Source organism: Pagrus pagrus, assembly GCF_965226575.1.
Source record: "Pagrus pagrus genome assembly, chromosome: 8".
NCBI lineage: Eukaryota > Metazoa > Chordata > Actinopteri > Spariformes > Sparidae > Pagrus > Pagrus pagrus.
The window spans coordinates 22,977,190-22,989,758 of NC_140192.1; the positions used below are offsets into that span (position 1 = coordinate 22,977,190).

The 12,569-nt window shown below is 39.4% G+C and overlaps 1 protein-coding gene across 1 annotated transcript; it reads right to left on the reverse strand.

Annotated features, from left to right (window-relative positions):
* Positions 1–2,393: 2,393 nt before the first annotated feature.
* Positions 2,394–11,443, reverse strand: LOC311261905 (uncharacterized protein; the record flags this gene model as incomplete). The annotated part of the gene is made up of 9 exons (XM_084360918.1): positions 10,806–11,443; positions 10,287–10,344; positions 10,052–10,199; positions 9,579–9,675; positions 9,088–9,344; positions 8,018–8,522; positions 7,106–7,294; positions 5,090–5,106; positions 2,394–2,915 (listed from the first exon to the last, which is right to left on the reverse strand). The coding sequence occupies exons 1-9, from the start codon at positions 11,059–11,061 to the stop codon at positions 2,394–2,396; spliced, it is 2,049 nt and encodes a 682-aa protein (XP_084217044.1). The 5' UTR covers positions 11,062–11,443.
* Between the last annotated feature and the right edge of the window lie 1,126 nt (positions 11,444–12,569).

The following is a 12,569-nucleotide window of genomic DNA, read 5'->3' on the forward strand; positions in this document are numbered from 1 at the left end:
GATTGAAATTCCTTATCATTGTCCACAGATCCAAACTGTTTTAACTGGTGACTAAAGTAGGTGGTCATTAATGGCCTATTGATAAAATCTCAGTTGGGTAGTGTTTATGCTGTATTTCTTTTTTTTTTCTTTCTTATTTTTTTGCATATTCTGTTACTGTCTTTTATTACTGTGCAAAGTGTGTTTTTTGTTTTTACAACTGATATACACAACTCCAGACACTCCATGTTTACCACTACAGTAGGCGAGGGAATGTGTTTACAACCAGTGGGCCACAACTCCATGGACTACCAATTAGATTTAAAGAGCATAAATCTGTTATAAGGAGAAAACAGTGTTCCCAGCTGAATAGGATTGCCCACTCGTTACTGTGAGGAATGGGACAGCTTTTGGGGCCTGCGTGGCCACGTGATGTTTTTCTCCATCGTGAATTCGAAAAGATCAAAATAGATTCTGTGGAGAAATCTGCAAACGTGGTTTTGTAGCAAAATCAAACTGTTCTTCAAGAGAATAAACGTTTCACAGCCGAACAAAACAAAAACACTGAACCCCTTTTGCTGACACTAATTTGTTCTCTGTACAACTTTTGAGCTTGCAAACAGGACACAAAACAAGTCACAAAGCCCCTGATTTTTTAAAGGAGTCTGGGTCACCAATAATGTAGAGTGGTGCACAGAGAACAATCTAGTCCTTGGGATTATCACTGAGAACCTATCATGGTCACCAAAGGACTCAATCATTACATGGTTTTTGTAACCCTTAGTTAAAAAATGACAATAAATGTACCTCATACCGTGTAACATTCTCTCCTTCAGAAAATGTGTCCTCTTGGTTGAGAGCTTCATACAGTTTGAAATCCTTTATGCAAGACATTTTAGATGTGTCAACCAAACGCACTGTGTTTCCTACCTGTGACAATGCAGCATGAGTCATTGGCTTACTACCTTTTATTGCATCCTGGTTAAAATCTCACCATAGGCTACTTTTGTGCTATCCACACATCATAACAAATAACACAGTTTTACACACTTCAAGAAATTACAATGGATCTTATATCTCCTTTGTGTAGCATGAAGGAGTTTACAAACTTATTTTCGTTATGCAACTCTGTGTTATGTTATGACAAATAAATGACCTTGTATCTTGCAAGTCTATCAGCTTTAAAAAAGAGGAAAGAAGGAAATAGCAGCATTTTGATAGAATGAGGTTACTTAACTTGGTATTAAGACATGTAGCAGATAAAGAACAAAGTGTTGTCACTCAGAGAAGTTACCTGGAAGTTCTTTATTCAAATATACATGTCAGAAGAATCACTGGTGATTAGAGAGTATAACAAATCAGGTTGCACTTCATTGTGGCGTTGAAATGAAAACATACAACAGAATTAATGGCAAGAGAAGTGTTTTATGTTAAGAACATTACGATGTCACAGAGAAGCTGACCTTTGACATTTTGGATAGGCTGTAAAATGTCATCACTTCACCTTTTTATCCTGTTAGACATTTGTGTGAAATTCTGTCATAATGACATACAACAAAATATAATGCCTCCGACCACGGCTGCTTACTCATTCAAATCAGTGACCAGAGGGTATTGTATTCTGTATAGATTGCAAAGCTCCATGACTCAAGTGGTGATTTGTGATAGTTTTCATCCACTTCCTTTCCTCCACTCCTCGTTCCCTGACTCTACATCTGCTTCTTAGGTTTCGTAAGTAATAACAGTAATAACATTTGAAGAATATCTATAAATAGGTATATATATCGATCCCCATATACCCAGCATGCATCATACCAGCAGTTGTCGTAGATTACCCTAAAAACATAACCTGATTTAACACACACACACTCACACACAGGTGCATTAACAGGACCTAAAACAACCAAGATTAAATACAAATATTGATATTATATAATCGCTTTGGACTTTGACCACTCCACCCACAGGGGCACCTGCCACACAGACAAAGCAATCTAGAAGCTATTGCCTTCAACCAAATTGTGTGTTTTTCATTTTAAATTGACACATTTAACAAGACTAACAGAGTGTTATATTTTTTTCAATATATACTGGCAATGTCATACAGCAGTACAAATAAAGATTACACTTTAACTTGTCCGACTCAAAGCCCACAAAAACTTTCTTTTTGTTTGTTACTCTACAGTAATTTGCTATCTCTGTTTATATATAAAATCATATCCTTTGTTTTTTCAACATGGTCAACTTTAAGCTTGTTTGTAGAAGCAAACCAGTTGAGTTAAAGGGCTTAAAATAATTTGCTGTGCATTGCAGTGAGTGAATAGACATCTGTATTAAAAGTAAAAAAAAACAAAAAACAAGTGAAGAACCATTATACATGTAAATGGCTCAAATGCCCTCATCATATTTCAAGATTATTGGTGTTCTTTTTGAAGATCAGGTTTTTTATCTGACCCAGTGCTCCCGAAAGTGTCAGGGACAGGGGGGTAAAGGGACGTATAGGCTGGAGGGTCGGGGAGAAACAGAGGTGGACCTTGATGCTGCACTGACAGTTGTGAGAAAGCTGCAGCTGGAAAACTGTATGGTGGTGCCTGTTGTGGCCACTGATTGCTGTAGCCACTTGCTGTGTTGCCAGGTTGAGTGGGACCTGGTGCTGGGTATCCATAAGCACCTGGAGCTGTGGGACCACCATAAGATCCAGTAGGGAAGGCAGGTGGAGGGAAGTCGCTGTAGCTTGGAGCCCCAACAGCCCCAGCTGGATAGGGACCCATTGCCACTGCAGGGGGAGGGAGGTCGCTTTTGCTTGGCCCTCCAACAGCCCCAGCTGGGGAGGGACCCAAAGCCTTACCAGGTGGAAGGGTAGCAAAGCGAGAAGGGACAATGACCAGTGGAAACCTCACCTCTGGGTCAAAGGAAAGGGTGACATCCAAATACACCTGGGAAACAGAAATATATTGTCAAAATATGAGTCAGAGTTGGAGAAATTAGCTTATTTCACTTAATGAAATGCAAATCAATTTTTATCTTTTTTTTTATGTGATTTTCTGGATTTTCTTTTTGATACTCTGTCTCTCACTGTTAAAATAAACCTACCATTAAAAGTATAGACCGTTTATTTCTTCGTCAGTGGGCAAACTTACAAAATCAGTGAGGTATCAAATAATTACATCCTCCACTGTAAATATCATCATATAGATATGTTCACAGACTGTCATATAAATAGATAAAGAATTTAACTGAAATATTATTTAAAAAATCTGAAACATTATATATTAAAGGATAACTACCGTTTTTTACAACCTGGACCTTATTTCTAGCAAAATATATGATCATTTACTCACCCAGATAACTTTGATGTCATTTGGCGTCGTTCGGACGAAATTAGATCCAGTGTTGCGCCGATATATCCATATAATGCAAGTGACGGGGCATCGACACACAGCCTCTATATAACGCATTATCTACCACGAAACTAGTTCATTTCACCAATATTTTGTTACGATATGCTAGTGCTATTCCCCTCTGAGTCCGGGCTCGTCTGTTGTCAACATCCGGGGTCTGTAGGTTGCCCTACTACCTCTGACCTGGAAGATGTCGTCTCTGAGCTGCACGTGCACCCGCAACAGCCCGGCTTGTTTACCTGTAGCTGCTACTGCTAGTTTGACCCCGGATGACGGACGAGCCCTGACTCAGAGGGGAATAGCACTAGCATATCGTAACAAAATATTGGTGAAATGAACTAGTTTCGTGGCAGATAATGCGTTATATAGAGGCTGTGTGTCGCTGCCCCGTCACTCGCATTATATGGATATATCGGCGCTACACTGGATCTAATTTCGTCCAAACGACTTCAAATGACACCAAAGTTATCTGGGTGAGTAAATGATCATATATTTTGCTAGAAATAAGGTCCAGGTTGTAAAAAATGGTAGTTATCCTTTAAGGTTTAAAAAACATTGACATGGGTCACACAGTTATGCTGGTAGCTGCCATACCTTCAACAAAGGATAAAAATGGTTCCCTGTGAGCATGACATTTTCTTGTGGACCCTGTAATGGCATATCTGATATTTTCTAGGGTGACATTACACATAGCCTCTCTAATCCATTGGTGATATTTTGGGGATAGAACCTCCTTCCAAAATACACGTTTTGCCCAGTGGAGAGTAGTAGGCCATCCTATTATCATCTATATTGCACTGATCCACTGTGGCCCCACAACAATGAAAATAGAGGAGAAGGGTCGACAGTTTTCACACATCAATCTCATGTTGGATCAAAGTCTGTCCTTCTTATATTTATCTTTGGACTATCGAAGGCAGTGCAAAACTTTAAACAGAATTACAAAATGCGTTGATGTAACATCACTATTACATCATTAGATACCTTGAGGTAATAGTCAACTGAGATGATTCCACAGTTAAGGAGAGAGTAGATGACATCATCAGGAATCCCCATGTGACAGGTGACAGTTTTCTCTGAGTTCGGTGTGACAGTGGCCCAGGTCATAGTGCGCAGACTTTTGTCACTGCTTTTAGTGGCACCCTCAGCGTGATACATTATTTTCTGATGTAAGCTGACTTTAGGCTGCACTTTTTGGGAGGAGGAGTTGTGGATTTTGGCTACAACAGATAAAGTGTCACCTGTAAAAGCAAAATTTAAATAAACAGAAAAAAAATCATGATGATCACAATCATAATGACTGAACATCCATTTTTTTCTGGAAAAAGGTCTAAAAGGCTGTAATTGATGCAAATGGAGGATTCTTTGATGGAAGTTTGAAGGACAAAGTTATTATTTTAAGTCAATCTCATTATTTCTAACCTTTTGAATGTCTTGACTATGTTTTCTATTCATTTGGCAATTCATTTGATGGATTAAACTGTCAGGTTTCACCATGACATTTTTCAGGTGATCTTAAACTTCTGAGTGGTTATGCACATATATAGCAAAATGTGGCAAACGTACTAACATTATTACCTCAAGAACTTTCAGCTAACTTAGTAATGAAACGGTGGACAAAACCGTTAACATCTGATACCATCTGACAATGCACAGCATTTTATACTTTGATACTTGGTTTTGTTCCAAGTACGATGGAGTGACTTTACCTGGAGAGCAAACCTTTCTGTCAACAGTGACAGACATTTTGACATGTCCTTTGGAGAAAACTACAGGTTGTTTATCTGTTGAGCCAGTCTGGCGACGCTAGAACAAATAATAGAAAACAAAACATGATTTCATATCAACTCAATGCCTCATATGGCTGACATTCACAGTTCAGAAGAAAATAATGTCATCTTTCTATTAACCTTTGGATTGAGCCATCCATGTTCAGGTTATCACCATAAAAAGTGAACTCTTTAACATCTCAAAATGAATCCTCCATGACAAGGTTTAAGTTGGGGTTGAGCAATGCTGTATTCTCTCTAACCAATCAGTGCATTTCACACTTTGAACAAACTTTTCACTCTCAACTCCTTTCAAACAGAAGGAAATACCGTATCAAATTTGTAACACGTATCATTGTAATATCCCACATACCCTTACTTGCCCACGGTGTGACAAAGACTTTGACACAAAATTGAGCTTTTCGCTTATTCTAGAAGGCAAATGCCAGCTCCGGGGCATCTTCGCTTCAAGCTTGTAGACGATCTTTCCATACTTCCCCTTAAAAGATGACGGAATCTCCCTTTAAGACAGAAGTGGTTAAGGAACGCAGTTATTTGTGAAAACAAACAATGACACAGTTTTAAATGTCCACTTGTGAGAAATTTGATTGACAACATTCTCCTGCTTGGCTCATCAGCTAAGAAACCACCAGCACCTATTCTTCAAACATTGGTGACACTGAACTTGGCCTGGATAGCACACAGCCTAGTAGCACAGCTAAGCACAGGACTGTTAATCTTTGGTTCACTGTTCAGGTGTTACCGTGATCTCCATGTAGTCAGGTATTGGTAGTTGGCTTTGCCATCCGGCTAAGTGATGTTAGTTAAATTATGCTTCATACAGACTCAGGGTCTCTGCATGCAACTAACCAACTTCTCTAATCTAGCACCATGTCACACACACACACACACACACACTCTTTCTTCAGCCATGACCATATCACACCTACGTGTGATATCAGCAAGCCGCCATTGTTTCTTTGTTCTCTCATATCAAAGAAACATAGCAACCACCTCAGTTCTTTCAGACACACAAACACCTTCACACGCACACACACACCTGTCTATAGTACATCTAAGCTAGATGAATTGTGTTGGTTGTTTTTGTTGAATAAAGGCTTTTGAACCCACATGCTGTCTATTTAATATTGTACAAGAGTGAATGTTGCCAACCTCTACTCTGTTAAGAACTCTGAAATCCTTCAATCTTTACTAGCTGTTATTATTTAGGTTAAGTACCTTTTATGAGACTGAATTATTGAATTGGCCATCATTTCCCTTCTTCAAGGGTGGTGCTCCCGATGCAATCTAATGTAAATTAGATGTTACTATCTATTATTATTAATAATCATCCCTGATAATCATTAATTATTAGTTGACAGTTGGGAATGAGACTCGAAAATCAACTTTCTTACAAAGTGGACCTTTAATGCTAGCTATTGATACTTACCCCTGTGGGATTTTAAGCCTGAAATTGTAGCGATGGGCGCCAGGGGTAAGTACAGTGCCTGAAGAAGTCACATAGTTAGAGATGTACAAAAACAGGACCATGATGTCCAGTTTACATATGTATATGTATATATGTTTTGTTCAAGATGCATTTAAGGTGTGTTGTGTTCATACTTGTCATTACTTCTTGTCCGTTTTTAAGCGGGATAAAAAAAATTCCAACATTTTGTATATTTTTTTAAATGGCGAAGGCTTATCCAAATAAAAAATGTATCTGGATGTTGTATACTTTGCAATAAAAGCAGCCTCCTGATCAGCAGACAGTGTTTAGATCCTCAAGAACCAATATTTTGAGCAATGAGTGTAATAAAACATTTACAATTAAGATGTTACTCAGAGCTATCCATTTCATCAAACGTTCACCCATGATTTTAAATTAACACAAATTCTGTCAATGTGTTGAGATGAGCAAGCAGATCAAAGGACAAAAACTTTTATTTGACTTACCTCCAGGTTTTTCTGCCACGAGGTATTCTTTGACTTTGAGGTATCTCCTTTTCGCATCGTATCTTGTCTCCTGAATTCCATATCCCTCTGTCCAGTGGACATTCACATCCCCTTTGACTTTCACCAGAAGACTCTTCACTTTGGTTTCTTCAGTCAAAGTGAAAGTGACTGTGCCTGCAACAATATCTCCTTCAGAAAAGATTTTCTCTTTGCTGAGAATTTTATAAGTCATTTTAAAGTCCTGTATTGGAGACATTTTAGGTGCGAACGATCTGGGTTTTCTCCTTGTGCCCATGTAGCATGAGGTGTTGCCGGATAAGTGATAGTCTTATTGACAATGAGCTGGCTACAGATTAGATGTGACTCCGCCCCAGTGAGAACAAAAGAAAACCTGCAATATTTCCTCATGTTAAGCCGTTACAGCATTTATTAAAACATATCTTTATGCAATCCACGCATTGTTACAGTAATTTGTGGAACAGGTTATTCAGCCAAACCATGAACACAACGGGAATAATGTCATCCAGCAGTACATATAAAAAATAGTTTAACTTTTGTGAAGCAAATATTTGCTGCATTAAAAATAGCTCAAATGCCCTCATCATCTGTCAATATTTCAAGACTGTAACAAAATCTTTTATTTTCTGACTAAAGCCCACAAAAAAATACTTTTTGTTTGTTACTCTACAGTCAATTGCTATCCCTGTTTACAACTGGAAAATCATATACTTTGTTTTCCAACATGGGCAACTTTAAGCTTGTTTATAGAAGCAAACCAGTTCAGTTAAAGGGTTTAAATAAATTGAATAGACATCTGTATAAAAAGAACAAAGTGCAGAATCATTATAAATGGCTTAAATGCCCTCATCATATTTCAAGATAACTTGTGTTCACTGTAAGATCAGGTTTTTTTTTCTGACCCATTGCTCCCATTAGTGTCATGAGAAGGGTGGAAAAGGGACATATAGGCTGGAGGGTCTTCTCCCTGTTGAAACAGAGGTGGAGGAGCAGGGCCTTGATGCTGCACTGAAGGTGGTGAGAAAGCTGCAGCTGGAAAACTGTATGGTGGGGCCTGTTGTGGCCACTGATTGTTGTAGCCACTTGTTGTGTTGCCAGGTTGAGTGGGACCTGGTGCTGGGTATCCATAAGCACCTGGAGCTGTGGGTACACCATAAGATCCAGTAGGGAAGGCAGGTGGAGGGAAGTCGCTGTAACTTGGAGCCCCAACAGCCCCAGCTGGGTAGGGACCCATCGCCACTGCAGGGGGAGGGAAGTCGCTTTTGCTTGGCCCTCCAACAGCCCCAGCTGGGTATGGCCCAAAAGCCTCACCAGGTGGAAGGGTAGCAAAGCGAGAAGGGATAATGACCAGTGGAAGCTTCACCTCCGGATCAAAGGCAAAACTGATGTCCAAATACACCTGGGAAACAGAAATATATGAAGAGGTAAAATCAGAGTACACCAGAAATGATCCTTGACGGGGCAGAGCATTTCATTGCGTCGTTCAAGGACAAGTCTCTTCTGAAATCTCACAAGAGGTGAGTTGTTGCAGGAGGATGCTGTGAAATATGAGTCAAAGTTGAAGAGGGGAGTTTGGAGTTTGACAAGAGGAACCTGCCAGTGAGAATTTATTTTCAAAAACACAGCAGGAAATGTAACTGTTTTTGTACAATCCAGATGAGGCAACAACTGCAACAGCTCAGATTTCAGAGCGAGGTTTCTCCTTGAAAAAACATGCACTTTTAGTAGACTTAACAAAGGATTACATTGCAGCCGTGTTGCAGCAATTTGCTGGACCGATTCCAAAATGTTTGGTCAGTATGAATCATTTATACACCCAACATGTAAATGGCCCAGGTTTACAAATACTAGAATTCCCCTTTAAGTCAAGCATTTCCGTGCTACGATTACAACAACTTTAAACAGAATTACAAATCAAAAGCAAATCTGACTTGACGTAACATCACTATGACATTATCACATACCATTAGGTAATGTTCAACTGAGATGATTTCACAGTTATGGAGAGAGTAGATGACAACATTAGGAATCGTCATGCGACAGGAGACAGTTTCCTCTGAGTTCGGTGCAAGGGTTGCCCCCACCATTTTCAATAGACTTTTGTCACTGCTATTAGTGGAGCCCTCGGCGCGGTACACTATATTCTGCTGTAAGCTGAATTTGGGCCTCATTGTTTTGGAGGAGGAGTTGCAGATTGTGGCACCAACAGATAAAGTATCACCTGTAAAAATAAAATCATAAAATCTGAACATACAATGTTTTTTCTGGAAAATGTTACCACACAAAATAAAAAAATATTATACATTATTATTATATAATTGTTAATGAAGCATATACTGTACATTTGGAGAAGCATCCAAGCTATCTACAATGCTGTAACCATGAGATATATCAACATTTTACACTTTGACACTTGATACTACGACTTGTTCCAAGTAATTTGTAGTGACTTTACCTGGAGAGAAAACCTTTCTGTTAACTGTGGCAGACATTTTGACCTGTCCTTTGGAGAAAACTCCTACCTCTTTATCCACTGAACCAGACTGAGGACACTAGAACAAATAATGGAAAAGAAAAAAACATGAACTCAATGTTTTATATGGTTGAAACTCAAAGTCCAGAAGAAAATAATGTCATCTCGCGATTAACCTTTGGATTCAGCCATCCATGTTCAGGTTATCACCATAAAAAGTGAACTCTTTAACATCTGAAAATGATTCCTCCATGACCAGGTTTAATTTGGTGTTGAGCAATGCTGTATTACCACTAACCATTCTTTCCCGTTTGGTTTATGTCACATGTCTTTAGTCATGTCACTTCTTGTCCTTAATGTTTCCCTTTGCAGCAGCCATAAATCAGGTTAAATGCTGCAGAAGTAGAAATACTGTATCAAATTTGTAACATGTATCATTGTTATATCCCACGTACCATAACTTGACCAAGGTGTGATAAAGATTTTGACACAAAATTGAGCTCTTGATCTATTTCAGAAGGCCACCGCCAGCTCCTGGATATCTTCGCTTCAAGCTTGTAGACTATCTTTCCATGCTTCCCCTTAAAAGATGACGGCATGCTTCTGTAAGACAGTAGTTCACGCATACCGTTATTTGGGAACACAGCAGTGACACAGTATTAATGCTAGCTATTGGAAATTCCCACTTACCTGTGTGGGATATCAAGCCTGAATTTGAAGTGATGGACTCCTTTGGGAAGTACAGTGCCTGAATAAGGAAGTAAGAATCATAGTGAGAAGTGAACACTTCCCCTACAGAGACCTTACAAATGACTGACTGAGCTTTTATTGATGAGATGCACTGATACAGTTTGCATCCTGTGTAAGTTTTTGTGTTCACGTACGCAAATCAACATCATTTGTATATGAAAATCACTTGATTGTGGGCCATTATGTAAAGTATTGACGTAGATAACCCTCATTCAAGATGCAATTGAACAATTTTGAGATTTTTCATAATTTTTGAAACAGCATAGGCCAATGTAAAGAAATAATGGATTTTTACTGGGTACAGTATACTTTTCACAATAAAAGCAGCCACCTGACCTGCAGACAGTGTAAACATCTACAGGAACCAATATTTAAAGCAATATGAGAGTAATATGTAGTTTACATTTAAGACAGGCCTATCCATTTTAACCAATGTACCAACATGTTTCTTTAACTTACCTTTAGGACTTTCTTCCACCAAGTATCTTTTTACTTTGAAGTACCTCCTGTGTGCACTGTAAGTTGTCTCATTGTCTCCACTCCCCTCTGTCCAGTGGACACTGGCATCTCCTTTCACTTTCACCATCAGACTCTTCACTTTGGTGTCTTTTGTCAAAGTGAAAGTAACTGTGCCTGCAACAGGATCTCCTTCGGAAAACGTGCCCTCTTCATTGAGAGCTTCATAAATCACCCTTAAGTCCTTTATCGGAGACATTACGTCCTGTTTACTTCTCCATGTGCTCAGGCAGCATCCAGCGGTGCTGTTGTGCTGTTGACAGTGAGCTGCCAGCTGCTCATAGGTGGCTCCGCCCCAGAAGAATACCTCACGTATTTCCTCCTGTGAAGCTGTAAAAGCATTTATTACTACATACCTTCAAGCAATCCACGTATCATGACCACAAATTACGCAACAGGGTATTCAAGTGAACACACGGTGAGGTGAAAGGAAGTTTCCCAGGGACTAAGAACAACACAGAGGAGCCACAGTCCCTCACAGCTGAAGACAGTGTTCATCTTCAGTAGTCTCCTCTTTCTGTCTCAACTCTGAGTGTCTGTGGATTCAGTTTGGAGGACAGTTCTGACCCTTGAAGTGTTTCTTAAATACGAGCCTTCTTGTTTCTGCATGCAGAAGTGGGTTGGGTCAGTTCATGCGCAACGTTGCGGGGGTTGGGCGCCAACAGGACTGGGCCCACCCACTCGTACAACTGGCCCACTCTACATTTTAACCCTTTCTACCGCTGTGCTGTAAATCCTCCCAGTGATACAAATCAACTGGGAAGTTTTTTTTTTTTTTATTATTATTATTTTTACCAGCATACTTGTGGCTAGTTGAGTAATGTTTCAGTGATGTAACTGTGCTCATACTTTCAGTACTGGTCAGTTGTAATGTTGCTTCGCCAACTGCCCCAGAGGCAAATATAATGTAGTTATGACATCAGCTTATCAATATACTTTTAATGATTAAGAAAAGTGTTTTGTTCAGAAATTCATAGAAGATCTTGCCCCTAGATTACTAGTCGTATATCGAGATGCTACCTGAAAGCATGAGGACAGTGGTTATTACGCTACTGCATGAAAAGGGAAGAGATCCACAGCAGTGTGCTAATTATCGCCCTATATCTTAAATTAATGTGGATGAAAGAATTCTCACCAAAATCTTAGCAACTAGATTAGAAGAAGTGGTCCCATTTCTCATTCATCAGGATCAGGTGGGGTTTATGGAAGGCAGGAGCTCTGCAGACAACCTTTGAAGACTGTTACACATTATGTGAATGACAAGAAATTATGACACACCAACTGTTGCCTTTTCTTTAGACGCTGAAAAGGCGTATGATAAAGTGGAGTTCCCTTTTTTCCCAATATTTAGGAAGTGGGTGGAACTAATGTATACTGATCCTTCAGCCACTGTCTTAACTAATGGGATTATGTCACCTGAAATCAGTCTAAATCGTGGTGTTCGACAAGGATTGCCTCAAGCTTCTTCTGTATGCGGATGTTTTTTTATTGATATCCAGTAACCCTGAATCCTCAGTCCCAGAAATTTGCTCAGCTATAAATCTGCTTTCAGAGATATCTGGGTATACTGTTAACTGATCAAAATCAGAAGCCATGCCGTTATAAAAAACGTGCCCCCCAGATATCAGAAAGAATTGGAAATTCAGATGGATGCCAGAAGGATTAACATATTTGGGCATCACATTAATGCCAGGTCTGAAAAAAATA